The sequence below is a fragment of the Melospiza melodia genome, chromosome 4, assembly GCF_035770615.1.
Source record: "Melospiza melodia melodia isolate bMelMel2 chromosome 4, bMelMel2.pri, whole genome shotgun sequence".
Taxonomy (NCBI): domain Eukaryota; kingdom Metazoa; phylum Chordata; class Aves; order Passeriformes; family Passerellidae; genus Melospiza; species Melospiza melodia.
The window spans coordinates 57,106,920-57,125,764 of NC_086197.1; the positions used below are offsets into that span (position 1 = coordinate 57,106,920).

Sequence of the window (18,845 nt, forward strand, 5' to 3'; positions counted from 1 at the left end):
GGGTGCTGGGGGGGACCCCGGGCCGGGGAGAGGCCGCGCCGCAGCGGAGCTTCGGCACCAGGGCTGGGATTGAGAGAGCTCATTCTGATTGGCTGATAGTATTCGAATCAACGACCAATCCTAGCGTGGTGTTTAAAAAGGACCAATAGCAGAGCACCTCGGTCTGCGAATGACGTCACTACGGAAGTTGTCCAATGGAAGTGCTGCTTTCTGATACCAGTAATTTGCATAAGGGCCCTATAAATATAGCAGTAATCGCATTATCCGGCATTTCGCTGTGACCGCGCAGTCAGAGAGAGCAGCCATGCCCGAGCCGGCCAAGTCCGCCCCCGCGCCCAAGAAGGGCTCCAAGAAGGCGGTGACCAAGACGCAGAAGAAGGGCGACAAGAAGCGCAAGAAGAGCCGCAAGGAGAGCTACTCCATCTACGTGTACAAGGTGCTGAAGCAGGTGCACCCCGACACGGGCATCTCGTCCAAGGCCATGGGCATCATGAACTCCTTCGTCAACGACATCTTCGAGCGCATCGCGGGCGAGGCCTCGCGCCTGGCGCACTACAACAAGCGCTCCACCATCACCTCGCGGGAGATCCAGACGGCCGTGCGCCTGCTGCTGCCCGGCGAGCTGGCCAAGCACGCCGTGTCCGAGGGCACCAAGGCCGTCACCAAGTACACCAGCTCCAAGTAGGGCGCCTCGGACCGTCAATTTTAACCCAAAGGCTCTTTTAAGAGCCACCAATTTTTTCAATAAAAGAGCTGAATCAATGCTTTTAGTGGGGAGGTATGTAAATAGCTTACCATTTGCACGTTAATTTTTAGATCACTTGGTGTTCTAGCAAGTTTAAATGTACCTACTAATATTTTTAGGAAGTTTATCTTGTTTATGCGCGGTATATCAACTTGTTCACAACCTCTAATCCGGTTCCTTCTCAAAAGGGACTAAAAAGCAGCAACAACTTGTCCAATTCCAAGTCCCGCGGGGAAGGTGAAATTGGTTAAATTTTCTAAGGGTTAAATGCCTTTTACGCAAAACACGTAGCACATACTTTAAATGCACTTAAGCAGTAAAATAAAAAGGTTTTTTCTGTCTTGGTGGCTTAATTTAGAGGGGGGTCTGTACACGTAGTAGGATTAGATATTTCAACGGCGGCGTTTCGTGCTTAAAACACCCATGGGTCCCACAGTCACGCAGGAGATAACTGCCGAGAAAAGGGCTCTCAGTGATTTACTGCAGGATTTAGAGGGAGCCGGGGAGAACCGGAGCGTGGGGCGCAGCCCTTCCTGCCCCGCCGCGGCACCGGGGCCCCGCTGCAGCTGCCGCCGGACGGGGCCGTGGCACGGGCCGCACGTTCCGTCCGTGCTCCGATCCCCGGCCCGCCTTACCCGGCCCCCCGGCTCGGAGGGAGGGAGGGAGGGAGGGAGGGAGGGGGATAAGGAGGGAGGGCCGATGCGCGGCTCCGCGCGTCACCGTCCGGCCGGGCTGGGGCCGCGGGGGGGTCGGGCCCCGGAGGGCGGAGAGGCGGGAAGGCGGCGCGGGCCCAATCGCGGCCCAGGGCGGCACTTTCAAACGGCCCCGGGCACCGGAGCAAAGGGCGCTCGCCGCCCCGCCGACACCGCCTCCCTCGGCTCCGGTCAATGGGCAGGGGCGGGGCGGGCACAGCTGCTATCGCCGTGTTCCCAAACGCACCCAGGGACACGCTGCCTTGTCAAGGGAGCCCCAATCTCCCACGCAGGCGCTGCGGAGCGCACTCGTACCCAAAATCTGAACTTTATTAACGCCCTGTGAACTCCCACCGAAATCTGTGACTGATTTGGGGCTGCTGATGCAGCACCATAGTGTTTCAGCTCTTTTTGAGATTAAGTGGGTGGCTCTTAAAAGAGCCTTTGGGTTTATTTAGATGAGCAGACTCAATTTCTCTCAGGCACCTTACTTCTTTTTGGGCGCCGCCTTCTTCGCCTTGGCCGCTTTGGGTTTGGCTGCCTTCGGCTTGGCCGCTTTGGGCTTCACGGCCTTTGCCTTGGCCGGGCTCTTGGCCGCCTTCTTGGGGCGCCCGGCCTTGGCGGCTTTCTTGGGGCTCTTGGCCGCTTTCTTGGCCGCTGCAGCCGCCGGCTTCTTCGCCTTCTTGGGGCTCTTCTTCACCGCCGCCGCTTTCTTGGGCTTCTTGGCGGCGCTGGCGGGCTTCTTGGCCGCCGGCTTCTTGGGCTTGGCTGCGGGCTTCTTCTTGGTCGCCTTTTCTTTTGTCTCCCCCGGCTTCTTATTCAGCTTGAAGGAGCCCGAGGCGCCGGTGCCCTTGGTCTGCACCAGGGTGCCTTTGCTGACGAGGCTCTTGAGCCCCAGCTTGATGCGGCTGTTGTTCTTCTCCACATCGTAGCCGCCGGCGGCCAGCGCCTTCTTGAGCGCGGCGAGCGAGAGCCCCTTGCGCTCCTTGGAGGCGGACACGGCCTTGGTGATCAGCTCGGTGACGCTGGGCCCCGCGGGCTTGCGGGCCTTGGAGCCGCTCGCCGCCTTCTTCGGCTTCTTGGCGGCGGCCTTGGCGGCGGGCGCGGAGACGGCGGGAGCGGCGACGGGCGCGGTCTCGGACATGGTGCCGGCCGGGTCCGGAGCCGGGCAGAGCACTGGGCCTGCAGCGAGTCGGCGGCCTGGCTTTTATAGAGCGAGGCGCGCGCTGATTGGTGCGCTGTAGGGCCCGCCCCGGCAGCCGGCTGGAAGGTGCCTTCGCCCCGCTCGGTTTGTGTTTCTTAGGAGCCCAAAAGGGCCCTTTTTAGCGGAAATTCCGCCACCGACCCCCCCCCGGGTCGCGGCGGCGTGGAGAAGAAAGACTCTTGTTCCCCTCGGCCGAGTTTCCTTTCGAAGAGGCAACGGGTGAGCTAAAAAAGAGGCGATAAACACCGAGTCCTGGACCTGAACAGACCTCGGGAGACAGAAACTTTTGTTTTTCCTTCTAAATAAAATCCGCGATATGGGGAGCCAGACTTCCAAAGTAATTAATTAACGTTCTTTAAAGGGTCTTCTCTTAATCTGAACTGAAAAGGAGGGATTTAGATCGATATTTTAGTCGCAATTTGATTTCAAAGAGGAGTAAGTAACACAGGCTCATCCTGAGCACTGAATATGGATTAGAAATTAGCTCCTTTGTCCAAAACCATTTACCTCTTTCTAAATAATGAAGAGAAATTAAATTGGTGCGTTATGCAGCAAGGCAAGGAGCGGGTTAAAGTCCCGTGAAGGGCTTTTTGTCCCACCGAAGGAGGTGACTTTTTACAGCACAGCAGTTTGTGCTGTGTTGCTCAGTGCACACAATGCAGACATGGTTCCCTCGTCCTCCGCCACAGAAATACTCACTTTCTTAATAATTTAGGTGACATAAAAACTTAACACGGCCAATTTTTGTTAATAATAATAACCAGTGGCCTCTCATTTCATAGTATGTCAGTGTTTTTATTTTGATACAGCTGGATTGGCAAAAATCTGAGTCATCATTGTTTAAGGAGACACTGCTGCTGCTGATTTTGCCATTACTTGAACAAATTAAAACTTGCTCAAGTGATCAGTCAGGATTCCTCTTTCACAGCAATTTCCTAAATATTCCATTTTCTTACTGTCCAGTGATTGCTCCCTACACTGGAATTGATACTAAAAATGGCATGTCTTGATGGATCTGCTGCACTGGAGCAGCTGGCTGCTAAGCAAGAGGGGGGACACTCTTCAGAAGCTCTTTTCCAAGACCAAGCTTCAATTAAAAATAAATGCACTTTTTTTTTTTCAGAGTACAAAGCATAAAAAGAAGTATTCTCTGACATGTTTATTAATGCCTATAACCCATTGTTTTGACAAAGGCCTGTAACCTCCTTTTTACCTCTTGATATTGTAACTGTTGGTGATACTAAAATTCTGGACAATGTTATGATTAATGTAACTTATGTTTTCAAATGGATAATTATTAAAATACGTTTTTTGACCAATAATAGCAGATTTTATGTTTCTATTTCAGCATATTTATGGTTTATATTCAGCACTATGTAAAAGATGGAATCAAAACTGGCAACAGTCCCTTTCACCTCAGATTGCCTGGGTGTTGTGATGAACAATTATTCTCAAGCTCCTTCAGATTTGAGGCAGAAAATGGGCTCAGCAGCTCAAAGATTTTTAATGAGAAATAAGGATTAGTAACTCAGAATGCTTTTTAATACAAAACAACAACAAAACTAAACCAATAAAAAAAAAAAAAAAAAAAAAAAACCAAAAAAAACCACAAGAAAACCAAAAAACTTCCAACAATATCTGTAGGTCTAAAAGTTGTTCAGAGGGGACAGGGCTGTTTTTAAATACATCAGTGAATTACCTGAATTTCACAGAGGGCCGAGCTGAAAAAGGAGGCCTGATGGGGGTGGAGGTTCTTTCCTACAATCTTAACAAACTTTAATTAACACGAAGTGATTTATTTTACTACACAGTAGATTTTTCAAAGTTTTGATCATCATTTAAGAGCTAAGATGCAGAGTATTTAGGGCAGTTTGGTTTTGGATTTTTTCCAAGAGCTAAGATTAAAAGCATTTGGGGTGTTTTAGGGGGATTGTTCGTTTTAGTAACATTTTAGGTTTTCTGAGAAAGGGGAGGGGGAAAGGAGGTGTTTAGTTTGGTTTTTTTGCTAGGATGTACAGCTCCTTTTATGAGGAAGTGGTGGCTCTGAAAAGAGCCTTTGGGTTACTTTTGAGGTTGGGAGCGCTCCTCGGACTTTTTTCACTTGCTTTTCGCCTTGTGGCTGTCGGTCTTCTTGGGCAGCAGCACGGCCTGGATGTTGGGCAGCACGCCGCCCTGCGCGATCGTCACCTTGCCCAGCAGCTTGTTGAGCTCCTCGTCGTTGCGGATGGCGAGCTGCAGGTGGCGGGGGATGATGCGCGTCTTCTTGTTGTCGCGGGCCGCGTTGCCCGCCAGCTCCAGGATCTCGGCCGTCAGGTACTCCAGCACGGCCGCCAGGTACACCGGCGCGCCCGCGCCCACGCGCTCCGCGTAGTTGCCCTTGCGCAGCAGCCGGTGCACGCGGCCCACGGGGAACTGCAGCCCGGCCCGCGACGAGCGCGACTTGGCCTTGGCCCGCGCCTTGCCGCCCTGCTTCCCGCGACCCGACATGGCTCCCGCTCCGACGCCGCCGCACGAACCGACTGACGCGGTCACGTGCCTCCGCGCCCCGTGCGCGGCCGGTTTTATAGCTCCTGCGCGCGCCCCGCCGGCTCGCTGATTGGATGCGGCGCGCTCCGGCTCGTTCCGACCAATGGCGCCGCGGATCCAAATTCGACCAATGGGAGCCGCCGGCGGCCGCTCCCGCGGTGCCGCCCCCGCTGCCGGTCCCGGCCCCGCTCCGGGAGCGAGGGCAGCGCCGGGGAAACGGCTCCGCCCGGCCGGCCCGGGAGAGCGCGGGAGCCTCCCCAGAACCCCGCTCAATGCCATGGTTGCCGGTTCAGAAATAATCCTGTATTTTAAACCTGCAGGGCTACTTTAAAAATGTGTTACTGCTATGATAAAAGAGAAGCTTTACTTTCAGTAGGAGCCTTTATACCCCAGCACTACTGATAGGTGTATAAGCTAAGCAGGAAGACGTAATACACGACGTTTCTCTGATTCTAGAGACAAATTACTTCAGTACTGCTGCAATCACTCACATTGGTGTTTTCAAACTGAATTATCTGACTTCAGGATGAATTTTCTCAACTTTGGTAAACATAACTGATGTCATCAGCTAACTTCCACAACAGAAGTTGCTTAATAAACAAAGAATTTCGTGTTTCAAGGATTTTGTAGTTACATCACACAGTATGCATTAGGTGGGTGGGCTCATGTAAATTTTATGTTCTCGGTACAGAGAACTGCCGTGCAACCACTTTTGATTATGTCCAGAATTTGTGAAATTTGTGAAAACAGATTCAAAGTTTTCAAGTGTAAGTTTGGTTAGCTAATAACTTTGTCTTCTTAAAGCAGATTTAACCTCAAAACATGGTGCGTTCAGCAAAACCTGAAACGTAGAGCCAACTAAACATATTGCCTGAGCTATCTGCTAGTCTGCTATCCTAATATTAGCCACAACTAAAATTATGTCAATCTTTTAACATTAAAATTGTTTACTAATTTTTACTTAAGGTAGCCTGTCCATGATGTACCCAACAGTTATCTGAGGCTTGATATGAAGCAAACCTCCCAATCAGAGTGTATAAAATAAATTGTTTTGTAATTATGAGTAGTGTATCAGGATTTCAGTTTTTACTACCTACCAATAAAGATTTTTTAAGAGTATCATCTCCATATCCAGGGATATGTGTATTAAAAGGGATGTTTAGGAATTTAAGAACATAGCAGAAGCTTAGTAGGAAAAAGTAAGTAAGTACATGTTATTAATAATGTGATTATTACTTTTCTGAGGTTCTGAATGACTCTATCATCTTCCAAGGTGAGCTAAGAACCCTCCCCCCTCCCTCTCCACCTGCATGTTAGTTTCTCACAAATCACAGGGAAAGTGGTATTTTGATACACTGAACATTTATTGTCTTTCACAAGACAAAATGAAGTTTCCCCAGCCAACAAAATCCCATCAAGATGACCATAAAGGGGATAGGATGCAGAACTCCAGTGTACAGTATACGCAACAAATGACCTCCCTGACTACCCTGGAAGAAAGATGATTGATCAACCTCACTGCAACTAAAAACATGATTATAAAATATTTACAGAAAAAAAAACAGTACAGAAAATAAAATCTGGACAACCATTTGTGTATGAAACGCTGCTAACACTTTTCTGGCTCGTTAAAAACCTGTTCCACTACCCTCACCAGAGCACTCAGGGTGTGTAAGGATTTTGGGGATTTTGGCAGGGAATAGTCACCCCCGTCCCCAGAGTATCATTATCTCCCTCTAAGGAAGGGGGAGGACTTGAGGGGAGCAGCATCGCCTCCTTTACTGCAATCTCCTTTCCCCAGGTGGACGTGGTGGCTCTGAAAGGAGGTGCCCAGGCACACCTCAGCTGCAGCGGTCTCTGCTCACAGCACACTGGCAAGTTAACCTGTGGGTAGGGAACTATTTCCAGTCATGCCCTTTCGTTGCTTGCAGGAGGACTTTCCCTTCTTCTCCCTCCACAGTGTTCAGAGGGGCAGGAAAGCTGACCAGGACTACGACAGGTCACAGGAGACCTTCCATTTCTTTCATGAAGGCTTCATACACATCATCCTTTGTCTGTACAGAGATAGGGGCAGACGCGCCAGCCTTAGGGGCAGCTTTGGTTAAGGGCAGGGCAGGCTCATCCTCCTGCTTCCTCTGGGATGCGGCGGCAGCGCCTTTGTTCTCGCGGCGCACGCGCAGCGCGGTGGGCACGAAGCGCGTGATCTCCGCCTTGGGGTTGGTGATCTGCGGCTTGGCGCTGATGGTGGCCGTGGCCTTCTTCTCGATGGTGGCAGCGCTGGTGTCATCCGCCTTGGGCCGCTGGATCAGGCTGGGCGGGGCGCTCAGCACCCCCGGGTTTGGAATGGGAGCTGGTGGGAACAGCCCGGGTGGGGCAGGTCCTAAGGGAGGCACCAGGGGCGGCCGTAACATGCCGGGGCGAGGAGGAGGGATACCTGGAAGAAGAAAGCGAGAGCTGTCTCCACAGCTGGGAATTTCAAAATATTTGAGGAAAAAAGCGCACAGGCTCAGAATGCCAAGAACAAAAAGCAAAATGAAATAATCCCCAACAAGATGAAGCAGCACTGGTTTAAAAAAAAAAAGGTTTTCAAATCTGCACTAAACGCCATGTTGGATATGCTTCTCTTCAGGCTCTGAAAGCCACAGGAGCTTTTTATCATTCCCTTTTAAATCTGAATTTTAAATTTAAAAATTTAATTTTTTTTAATCACTCCCTTTTAAATTTAAAGTTATAATCTGAGAATAAAGTTTCTTGACAATCCATCCCACTGGAATTTCAGAGTCATCAGAAATGTGTGACCCAGGCACAAAAAATAAATATTCAGATCCCCAATTTATTTAGTGGAGTGCCATTACAGCAGTCAGATGCTTTTCAGAAAGAGTCCAGCAGAGTAAAAATCTAAACTCTGAAATTCCCTTTTTTTTCAGGGCAGGTTTTTTGCTACCAAACTATGCACAGCACTTCCGTGTTACTGCACAGAACAATGTAATAGCACACGGCACAATGTAGCCACAGCCAGGAACAAAGGCAAACTGGCAGCCAATTATGCCTCACTGGCTGGATCACCACAGCCAAGACTGCGAAAAGCAAGCAAGAAGAGACCTGGCACTGAGACACACAAAACCCCTTACCTGGGGGGGCAGGAGGGGGCAGACGAGGAGGAGGGCCACGTGGAGGAGGACCTGGGGGCAGGCCTGGTGGGGGGCCTGGGGGAGGACCAGGCGGTCGCCCCGGGGGAGGACCAGGTGGCAGCAGCCGAGGCAAAGGCCCTCGCAACCCCGGTAACCCTGGAGGCCTCAGGAACGGAGGAGCTCCTGAAAGCGTTCATGTAACAAACAAGAAATTTAATTCACAGTTAAAAACATGTCCCAGCAACTTTCTCATCAGCTAAGGATAAAGATCTTCAACATGCCAATGAAAGCTGTATTACCTAGCTGCCAGATTAAATAGAATTTCTAAAAATCTCAAGGAGAGGCAGCAGTTGCACTGTTAAAGCATCTTTATGAAGGCAAAGTGTATAACAGAAAAAGGGTTCCTCCCCATACAATTAAGTTGTAACAGCTTCTGAGCTGAGTTTGTTAGAATTTAAATAGCTATAAACCTTTTTCTGTGGCATTTGATTTTTCTTTTTTGCTAAGGAACTTTTGCTCTTTTACTCCACTTCGTACACTGGCTCTGCTGCTGTCTGCCAGTGTTGGCTCTAACAAAGACAACCATCAGGAAGGCTACAGCTACAGGAGCCTGATGCCTCAAAAGCAAGGTACTGCAACAATGATGCAGACTGATGACAGCCAGGTCCCAGTAAGGGGCTACATATACTCCACCTGCAACCCACTGTGCAGCTTCCAGAGTCCCACACTGACAGCACTGCCTGAGAGCCTGCACCCCTCAGAGCAGGGCACACCAAGCACTCACCGGGTGGAGGGCCAGGAGGAAGGCCGGTGGGTGGGCCTGGGGGCCTCAGTGGAGGGGCTGGAGGTGGCCCCAGAGGAGGAGGCCCAGGCATGGGAGGTGCCTGTATCTGAGCTGGAGGCACAGCCTGGGCACTCTGCTGCTGCTGCTGCGCCTGGGACGTCGCAGTGGATGACCCGGTCTCTGCAAGTGCCTCCTCACTGAGCTGCTGCTGCTGCTGTTGCTGTGATGTCTCTTCAGACTCTGAGTCCTCTTCCTCCTCCTCCTCTTCTTCTGAATATTCTTCCACCTCTCTCCCTTCTTCTGGAATTTCCTGGCCTAGATATGGAGATGATACCCTTACAAAATCTGTCTACGCATAACATCTTTGTGAACATCAGAGAAAACTGAGTACACAGAATTAAATAAAAAGAAGCAAGAGAAAGATAAACTTTACTTCAAAGGGAAGAAATCTGACCACTTTTTACTGGTAAACATAAAATGAAAACAAATAAAAATAATAACAGAAAAATCATTGCTGCTCTAGAAAGATCTCTGACAACAAGAGTTATGTGTTCCTCTGGGACCTGAAACTTGTACTACCAGCCCAAAGTTCTGCTATTTAATCTCTGCCTTAAAGGAGTTTGTGGGCAGGCAAGGCAATAGGGGGTTGGGGACACAACGCCACAATAAACAAAATCCCCATGTCCATGAAACTCCTGCACCTTTGAAAGATACTGGAGTTTCTTTTTAAAACAAAGTTTGTTTTATTGGTTAACTTATCTCAACAGAAGGGTATTTTGAGGGAGTACAAATCCTTACAGGTTACATGCTGAGCACATACATAATGTTACCCTTTCTCTTTCAGAAAGAGATTTGTACTTCATTTGAACAACTGTTTAAAAGCTAATCAAGAAAAGGCTTAGAAGAAAAAAAAAGTAAATTGCTACTCTTCACTTCAACTCTGCTATGCAAAACACCCACATTACTTGAAAATAAATTTTTAAAAAACCTACAAAACCAAAAAAAACCCAAACAAACAAAAAAAAAAAAGAGCAAAAACCAAACTATAACTCAAATACCTAATGAGAGCTGATACTCTCATCAGCAGAGGTCACATTATGACAGTAAAATATTTACTCTATAAAATAAAACTTGGGCAAAGTAAGCTGCCCACAGAAAAACTGAAATCTTAACTGGAAGCCTAAAGGCATCCCACCACATATTATATCCACCTGACTCACCTGCCATTCGTAACATCATGGCCTGGAGTGGAGTCAGTTCTTTCATGTTCTTTTTCTTCTTTCGTGACTTGCCAGGCATGTCTGCAAACCGGACACTGTGACCTGGGGAAAGCAGGGTAAGGGTGACAGGAAGTGGGGAGAAAATAAGAAAAATCAGATAGCTATGTTGATACCTGGTATGGATGGCCCATCAGTCTAACATAATGATGCTTCTTAGATAAGAGTTTGCACTGGTGTTTCTGATTGTTTCAAGTTTTGCTAACCTAGTATTCTCTACCAACAGGTCTCCCCCAAGCAAGTGAGCATATTTTATATTGAGGCTTAATTTTGCAATGATTCAGGTGAAAAACGGCTTGTGAGTTATAGGCTAACTCAACTTCTAAGAAAACAGGTTTATCTGAAAGTTGCTTTACTTCTAGATAGTCTCCTTCTGACCCATTTATTATTAAAAATCCTTTAGCTGGAATTTAGGTGAGTTAGAACATTGTTAGTTGACTAAATAAATTGCACACACACCCTCAGCTCTGTCAAGTAGTGTTTTTCTTTCGAAGTAACTCCCTGTCTTTCATTTCCCCTTCATACCTGATTTCTTTTCTTCACCACCTTCCCTCTCCTTGTCATTATCACGATGCAGGAAGTCCTCTCCTTCACTGTCTGCATCCGACCTATCGCTGTCACTGTCATCGCTGCTCTCATCGTGCTTGTCTTGATCCATATCCTCAGGATAACCTTCATCTTCACTGGTGCTGGACATGTCATCATCGTGGCCTCGCTGTCCTGCAGAAAGCAAAGTATTGGGAAATGCATCAACTCCAAATACAAAATATTCCTTCACACCAGTGTATGTTTGCAGTCACAACATTCCCCTTAGCAAAAGCACTGACAAACTGTCATCCCTTTACTTTTTAGCACATATTTTTAAAGGATATTTTGGAAAATCTCTAACATTTCATATTAACCTGCTTATTAATTTACACAGCAAAAAAGTGAAGGCAACTGCTACTGCAGCTGATTCATCAACTTCTATTCAGCAATTGCCCAACACTGAAATATTTCGATGTCTTCTGGCATGAAATAAAGCTAATTCATCTAGTCACAAAAATTTCTAAGGATGATACAGCAACTGTATGAAAAATAGGACCTATGTTCTCCTAGCAAATGCACATCCAGAGCTCATTGTGGGTTTTGTTGTAGTTTTGGTTTGGGGGTGTTTATTTGATGGGTTTTTTAAATAGACGATTTCTCTGAGAGTGGGTTTTTTAATATGAACAGTGTTCCAGCACTGTTAAGGATTCATCTAAAAAAATCTAATCTGTGAAACCTAACCTAAAAAAAAGTATCTGAGACATGCAATTAAAAGTTTCAACATTTAAAAATACAGCTGGTAGCAAAATTGCAGATATTATGAATCTATCTGAATTACCTCAGAGAGCAATCACTTAGTAAGAGTCCTTCAAATAGTGCTAACATTCATAATGCCAGAGAACATTTTGTCTGGGGCACGCCGCATTCACAGCAGGACCATCCACAGCCGAACAGAGGTCAAGGAAAACTGCAGAGAGGAACAGGGGAGCCCTCACCTGCTTCAGAACTGTAAGAAATCTCCTCCTCTCGCCTTCGAGGCGCCACGTCCAAGTTGAAGCCCACCTTGCGGCCATACATCTGCAGCACCTGAGGAGGGGGCGGCCCTGGGGGAGGGCCTGGGGGCTTCCTGCCCGGAGGTAAACGCGGAACACCGAGCCCCGGGGGAGGGAGCACAGACATGGAGCGAACCGGTGGGCTGCAAGTAGGAAAGGAAATGAGAAATGTAGGAACACAATTAAAGCAAATGTGCCTTTAGTAGAATTACTGAGCCTTCTCTCACCACTGCTTATGCAGACTTCTAAAAAAGAAACATGAACATTTAGAAAGTACAGATTTGACACAAGGAGTTTACAACATCAAACAAAGACATGACTGAAGATCAGACAAAAGCTGCTCAGAAACCAACTGAAGACAATACTGAAAAAAATCAGCTGTTGAATCCTACCGCAGAAGAAGAATGAAATAATCACAGAGTTGGTAAAAACAGAAGGCTATTCAGAAAGAAATAGAAAAAAAAAGAGCAGTAGAATGAATAAAAAAAAACCCAATCAAAACAAAACCAAGCGAACTAGGAGTTTATATGAACTATCCATATACACTGAATATGGCAGCAGGACAACAGAACACACATAGGGCAATTTAAAGGGCATTTATGTTCATAACAGTAGGGCTCCAATATGAACTGATACTACTACTACTGATCTACATTCCTGATATGAAAAAGACAAAAGCTAAAAGGCATAATGTATTACTCAAATAAATTTAAACAAAAAGCTCTAATGGTGGGGAAAGATTAAGAAGGGGTCCGGTTAAAAGAAAGAACAATTCACTTGCATAGAATTCCCAACCTCTACAAGTCAATATTTCCTCTACTTCTACCCCTAGCTCCTCCCCCATAATATGAATGCTTTCTTTTTACTTCCCCCATAAGTTTATTTTTCCACTAACCCATAGGCTGATGTCTTCTTGAGGATAGAAGGTGGCTGAGCCCCTGGAAGGGGGATGTCCTGTATGAGGATGTTGGAGGGAGCATGAGGCATATCTGGTAAGGGGATACTCTCCACTTCAACATGTTGAGCATTCTGAAAGGGAAGGGAGAAAATAGAAAAAGAGGATAGGCTACTTCCACAGAAGCTACTGCACAATCTCATTACTTTTTAAAGTACAGAACATATGGAACCTGCCACCACTTGTCAAATGTGCCTGTTCTTAGGGTTTGTTATCTTGCAGCAGTCCATGAAAGAAATTTGGGAAAGTGTTAACAGCAAAAGCCTTCAATGCAAACCAAAGAACTTGCAATGCACCCAAGAAAAGCTTCAGTATTTCAGTCAAAACTGAGTCAGGTTTTCACCTTCTTTTAGACCTTCAGTCTACAAAATGAAGAGACTGCAGGCAAGGAGTGCTTTTGTGTTTTTTAAGTATTCAAGTCACAGACTGCTGCATGTTCTAAAGGAGAGGAAAAAAAAGAAGTCTTACAGAATCTTGCACTTGCTAAACACTATGTTCTCCAGCACGGTAGGGAGGAATATTAGAGGAAGGTTTTTAAGGAATGCCAAAGAATTCTCATTATTTCCAGCAAGAGATTTAGCAGAAATTCATAGAAATACCAATTGCACACTCACGAGCTCACTCTCTCTTTAATACAGAAAACAAATGGCTGATATTGTTGATTTGCAATACAAATTTCCCTTTCCTCCTTTCATTTTGAATGAGATCAGCATGTCAGAGACAAACAGTGACCTGACAACCACCATACAGTCCTCACTGAAATGCTCTAATTTGAGGTACCATGCAAATTAATATTTCATATGGGCCACGTGATGCTGAACTCACACAAATCTCCCTTCCTCTGTAACAGTCACACCTAATGAGCAAACAGAATACACTACCACAGTTACAAGACTGAGACACAGTAAGCATTACCTTGACAGCATCAAAGTACTGGCTGAGCTGTGCTCTCTTCTGCTCGTACTCCACTTCCAGCTTGCGCAGCTCCTTGTAGATGTCAGGGTTCTCCTTCTCGTAGAGACGCAAGATACGCTCAAAAGTCTCACGGAGCTTTTTGCGTTTGTCCTTCAGCACTTTTTCATTAAGTTGTGGCTGCTGTACCGGGTTAAACTCTGATCCAAGACAGCAAAACAAAAAGACAAAAATTTGCAAATTACTCTACTGCACAACTGTGATGAATGGAACTATTTCAAAGCAAGTTCCAATCCCTGTTTTCAGGAAGTCTGCAGCCTTTTGACAATCCCCTCCTTGAATTCTACATTAGCAGCACTCACACACACTACTTGATTTTCTTATCAATCATCTTCTGGGAAAAAAGTCCTCTTTGATGGCACCAGAACATCTCAAATCATAATCAATCCCCAGATACACAATCTTCTTACAGGAAAGGAAAAAAAACTACTCTATTTCAGTCTCTCCCATTGGCAGTCAAAACTACACTGTGCATCTCCATAAACCATGGCCTAAGTCCAGCACCTGGTACCTCTCACTCACCCATCTCATCCAACTTTTCCATGTCCCGGATAATCTGCTTCGGATCTTTCATCTTCAGCACAGCTGCTCGGACCATCATCCGCTGCTTTTTGTTCTAAGATCAGAGATCAAGCAGACAGAAAAGTTTCACAGTAGAAAGACACAAAACATCTGTTACCCCTTTTTCAGTATTTCCAGTCTGAAGAAAAAAAAAATCACACCTCAGAATGCCCTGAAAACATTCACCATGGCACAAATCAGCAGCAAATGTAGTTAAAACTTCTGGTAATTTTAATTCCACTATCTTAGTAATTGCAAATGCTACTATCATTTCTTCACTCCAACTAAGTCAAGTGCAATCAACACAACCAACTGACAAAATACATTAGACACACTAAGAAGTGTGTGACTCTTGGATTCTTGGATTTTCTTTTTAATTGGTTTGTTGCTTGCTTCTTTGCTTTATCATTTTGGGGTTTTTTAATTTCTAAGTACTTCCAGCAACATTTTAAAATAAATACAAGTTAAAGAATGTCTGGGGATCTTTACTCCAAACAAGACTTCTATGTTTTTTTGAACTACATGTTTGGATAGTATTTCTAAAGTAGTCAGTCTTAGGATATCAATTAAAATATCCACAGCCTATTCATGGCCCTTTACAGTCACACACAATACACAGTATAGGAAATGCCAACTACACGCTCCCTAATCTCTTTAGTTACCTTCTTTAGTTCCCTTTTCCGAGCTTCCTTCCCTACAGGGGAAAAGAAAAAGAAAGTAACAACTTGAAAGACAAAATCAAATTAATGAATAACCTTTTCTTCATCAAGACTAGGGCTGTTTCTCAACAGCTCACTCATTTTACAAAGATTTACTGCTTCCCAGTGAAAGAGAAATATAGCATGAAATTGATTTCTATTTCTTATCTTTTATACAGGAAAAAAAAAGATACTACAGTCTTCATGTCTGCAGAAGCAAGGCTTTTGCCATACAAAAAAGAACAATAGGCAACCGAAGTCACAGTGATAGGTGCAATCATGAAAAGATTGCTGCACAGAAGCTGAAACAGAGTCATCAGACAACACACTTTAAAAATAAGCAGGCTTTGAGAATGCCTCTGAAATAAAGCATATCCACTGTGGGAGTCCGGATTTTCTTTATTCACTGAGCACTGATAGCACCTGGCATGTTACCAAAAATAGACAAAAAACAGTAAGACAACTCCCCCATCTAACCAGAGCACCTGCAAAACTTGACATGTTCCTCAGATTCCTGCCTGGGACAGATTAACTCTGTCCCAGGAAGCAGCCTGCAGTTTATCCAGCAGCTAAGTACAAAGGCCTTCCAACACTGATAACCAGTGGAGACCCAAGAGGTAAATACTTGAGAGAAGCAGAAGCATGAAAGCAAGCAGCCTTCCCACACAAAACTGAGATAATACTTTTCAAATTAGAGAAACTCAGTTCTATCCTGAGGATTCTACCCTCAGAGAAAGCTTTTTACCTGCTCCTCTAGGCACTCCCCATTCCTCCCTGCTCAGCTTTCATGGATACTCACGGGCCTGATCCGTGGGATTCATAAACTTCCCACTCTTGGTGGATGATGTAGATCTCCGCCCCATTTTGATCTTTTTTCTTCTGCCTCAAAAGATGAAACTTAAAAAGGAGGGAGGGACCTGGAAAAGATAACATGGTATCAGGTCCTACACATTGGTAGTTTGAGGATGCTTGTTTCTCTTCTGCCTATGAACAAGTTACTCCCTCAAAGAGCCCAAACACCTTTAAGGTTTGACTATGAGTTCAGCACCTGTATCAAAACTGCCCTATTCCAACAAAGTACTACTATTTAACTAAGTACATACTTATTGCTACTTTAGTAGCTTATAATTTCAAGCTAATTGATGAGTTTGTTATTATTCACATTACAACTCAAACCAAGAAGCTTTGTGCTTACACTACCGAGGGCTGCAGGGCAGGGAAAAACACATATTTTATTTTTCCAAGAGCGTATCAGAGTTTATCTTCTCATTCACTCTTTTAAGTGCTCTCCAGTTTTCACCTTCCTCTGTTTCAAATGTTTCCCCATAGACCTCCTCCCTTCCTCAGACTTCTAACTGCTCATGGTATCTCTCCCCAGCCCCCATTGTATCAGCAAGTGTAGGATTATTCTGCAAAAAATTATTTCCTGTCTTTAGATATTTCTCCAGCTTACAGATGACTACATAAGTGTCCAAACCACAGCCAGAGATGTTTCTTCTCTCCCTTCCCCTCCAAAACTGCTTCCCTGCCAAAGCACCGGGGTGGGTTTGGTTTTGCTTTTGCAAGACACTATCGCTTCCTTAGGTGGGAAGCTCAGCAAACACAGGCAGGAGTTACATTTACACCTTGTATTTCCCATCTTTCTAATACTTAAAGGCTAAAGAGAAAAAACAAACTTCTGAAACCTCGACTTCACATCTTCTAAGGACCCAGACTAAAGAGTTTCAACGCAACAAGTTAACGGCCGAAAATGAAAAAAATAAATATATATAATCAAGCACTAAATTCATTATTCTTCTGGCGACAGAGGAACGGGGCCGAAAGCCCCCCCTCCTACTCCCGCCCGATGGCAGGAGGAAGAAAATGAGGCAGCGCGAATTGCCGCCTCTCCTCTCCCCGCAGCCCAGCCCCGCCGCGCCGCTCTCACCCCTGGGCCGGCCGGGCCCGGCTCCGGCTCCCTCGGGCGGCCGCGGCCTCGCTCAGCCCCGCGCCCGCCGCCGCCGCGGCCCCGCCGCCATCTTGCACCGGCACCGAGTGGCGGCGCGGAGCCGCGCTCCGGAAGCGGCGGCCGCGGCTCGATGGTTCCGCCTCCGCTCGCTCACCCTCGGCGGCCTCAACTCTATGGTTGGGGCTGGGCAGGGGCGGGAAGGCGGGGCGGGAGCGGGGACTGGCGGAGATAGAGACAGGGACAGGGATAGAGATGGCGATAGAGATAGCGATAGAGATAGTAATAGAGACCAGCGCCCAGGCGGCCCCGGCGGGCTCTGGGAGCGGGTGGACACACGCGGTGCGGGAGGGATGCTCCCGTACGGCCTGCGCTGGAAACAGGGCTGCGAACGCGGCCTCTGCTCCCTCACGCTCTCCAGGAGGATCCCCCAAAGTGCGCCCCGTGCCCTGAAACAAGGCAGAGCCGGGGGACGTGTGGGAAGCCGCTGTCCGTGTGTCCATAGGTGCAGAGCGCTGCGGGGGCAGGGACTGCCCACAGCCCCAGGCCCTTCCATGGTTTGTTGCGGGCCCGCAGCGCTGCTTCCCTGCGAGCGGGGCTGGGACCCCTCTGTACGAAATCTGATAAAAATCTGATGCCGTCGGGCACCACAGAAGATACTCTGGTATTTGTCCCTTCCTACAGCCCCCGCTGTGGTGAACTGACGAGGCTGGTGAACACCTGGTGGGAGCTGCTTTGTGTCATCGCCAGAAGCACAATTTCTAGCAAAAGTCCACAGCATGTGAGGAACCAGGATGAAGATGCACAAAACATCAATGTGCAAACAATAAAGTATGGGTGCAGGCTTAAAGAACTAGCATGTTGGGGAGGAGATGTAGAAAGGAAACTTTTCTCTGCACAGGTGGCATCTGGGAGCAGAGGTGGTCAGATCCCTGGGCAGGATTTCTAGACTCCCTGCTCCTGGTGAGCATACCGTGCAACACAATGTTGTTATAATTTTTCAAGTAATGGAGACTCAGTTGACTAATTTGTAAGGATCATTGCAGGATGGGTAAAGGAGTATAAGCTATACATCACATTAATGCCAGCATTTACAGTATTTAGTCACAAGCTGCACAAAGTCAAAGTCAAGGAGCATCCTCAGAGCCAAGGCTTCAGGAGCTCTCAGTGCCTACAGAGCCTTGCTAACCACATGCACAGCATGGTCACCCCCACCTTGTGCCTCTTTGGCATGTTCTTTTTGTATTATTCTTGTCACCAGAAAAGAATATTCAGCTGGGCAGATTTTGGTTGCAACCATACTGTTTTTCCATGTAGGTTTGGAAGCACTTATACTGGTTTGGGCTGATTTGCACGGGTTTTTTTAGGCACATATATCTCAGTTTTAATTCTTAATCATTTGTCCAGAACAACAGCTTGAGCAAAGGCAGAACACTCAAGAGGATGTGATGGAAAGCTGTGGCCATACACATCGCTGTCAGGTGCCATGCCATGTAGAGGGGGATGGCTGAATGTTTGAAGGTTAGCTGCACCTCACAAGGCTTAGGGTCTTCTGTCCTGGCAGTCCTGGGCTCAGTGGGGACAGTGGTACTGCCTCAGCCCTGACTGCTTTCTCTCAGCAGTGTCTGCTGATTTGGAGGACACTAGTCCTCTCACATTTTTCACTTGGTACTTCTGTGACACTGAGAGGCAACTTGAAGGAGTCTGGAGGGGAAATATCAACAGATTGGTTATGACATCTTTGGAGCTCCAAACATAAGACTATGGCCAGAGCA

General features: G+C 46.9%; 4 protein-coding genes across 4 annotated transcripts; 1 reads left to right on the plus strand and 3 right to left on the minus strand.

Annotated features, from left to right (window-relative positions):
- Positions 1-251: 251 nt before the first annotated feature.
- Positions 252-762, plus strand: LOC134417502 (histone H2B 1/2/3/4/6). Its single transcript, XM_063154762.1, has one exon. The coding sequence runs from the start codon at positions 305-307 to the stop codon at positions 683-685; it is 381 nt and encodes a 126-aa protein (XP_063010832.1). The 5' UTR covers positions 252-304; the 3' UTR covers positions 686-762.
- Positions 763-1,859: 1,097 nt separating this feature from the next.
- LOC134417501 (histone H1) lies at positions 1,860-2,581 on the minus strand. The gene has a single exon (XM_063154761.1). It carries the CDS (start codon positions 2,579-2,581, stop codon positions 1,925-1,927), a length of 657 nt encoding a protein of 218 aa, XP_063010831.1. The 3' UTR covers positions 1,860-1,924.
- Positions 2,582-4,426: 1,845 nt separating this feature from the next.
- LOC134417503 (histone H2A) lies at positions 4,427-5,128 on the minus strand. Its single transcript, XM_063154763.1, has one exon. It carries the CDS (start codon positions 5,126-5,128, stop codon positions 4,739-4,741), a length of 390 nt encoding a protein of 129 aa, XP_063010833.1. The 3' UTR covers positions 4,427-4,738.
- Positions 5,129-6,512: 1,384 nt separating this feature from the next.
- Positions 6,513-17,122, minus strand: WBP11 (WW domain binding protein 11). Its single transcript, XM_063154764.1, has 12 exons — positions 17,053-17,122; positions 15,925-16,042; positions 15,090-15,121; positions 14,389-14,482; positions 13,810-14,006; positions 12,835-12,968; positions 11,883-12,082; positions 10,885-11,079; positions 10,303-10,404; positions 9,083-9,397; positions 8,299-8,481; positions 6,513-7,601 (listed from the first exon to the last, which is right to left on the minus strand). The coding sequence occupies exons 2-12, from the start codon at positions 15,986-15,988 to the stop codon at positions 7,168-7,170; spliced, it is 1,950 nt and encodes a 649-aa protein (XP_063010834.1). The 5' UTR covers positions 15,989-16,042; positions 17,053-17,122; the 3' UTR covers positions 6,513-7,167.
- Between the last annotated feature and the right edge of the window lie 1,723 nt (positions 17,123-18,845).

Excerpts from the sequence above, each read along its gene's own strand:
- LOC134417502 (XM_063154762.1), top strand. The coding sequence starts at position 305 with ATGCCCGAGCCGGCCAAGTCCGCCCCCGCGCCCAAGAAGGGCTCCAAG.
- LOC134417501 (XM_063154761.1), bottom strand. The coding sequence starts at position 2,581 with ATGTCCGAGACCGCGCCCGTCGCCGCTCCCGCCGTCTCCGCGCCCGCC.
- LOC134417503 (XM_063154763.1), bottom strand. The coding sequence starts at position 5,128 with ATGTCGGGTCGCGGGAAGCAGGGCGGCAAGGCGCGGGCCAAGGCCAAG.
- WBP11 (XM_063154764.1), bottom strand. The coding sequence starts at position 15,988 with ATGGGGCGGAGATCTACATCATCCACCAAGAGTGGGAAGTTTATGAAT. Across the intron at positions 12,083-12,834 it reads AAGAAGACATCAGCCTATGG|CCCACCGGTTCGCTCCATGT; the intron begins GTTAGTGGAAAA and ends TCCTACTTGCAG. Across the intron at positions 10,405-10,884 it reads TGGTGAAGAAAAGAAATCAG|GTCACAGTGTCCGGTTTGCA; the intron begins GTATGAAGGGGA and ends TGCTTTCCCCAG.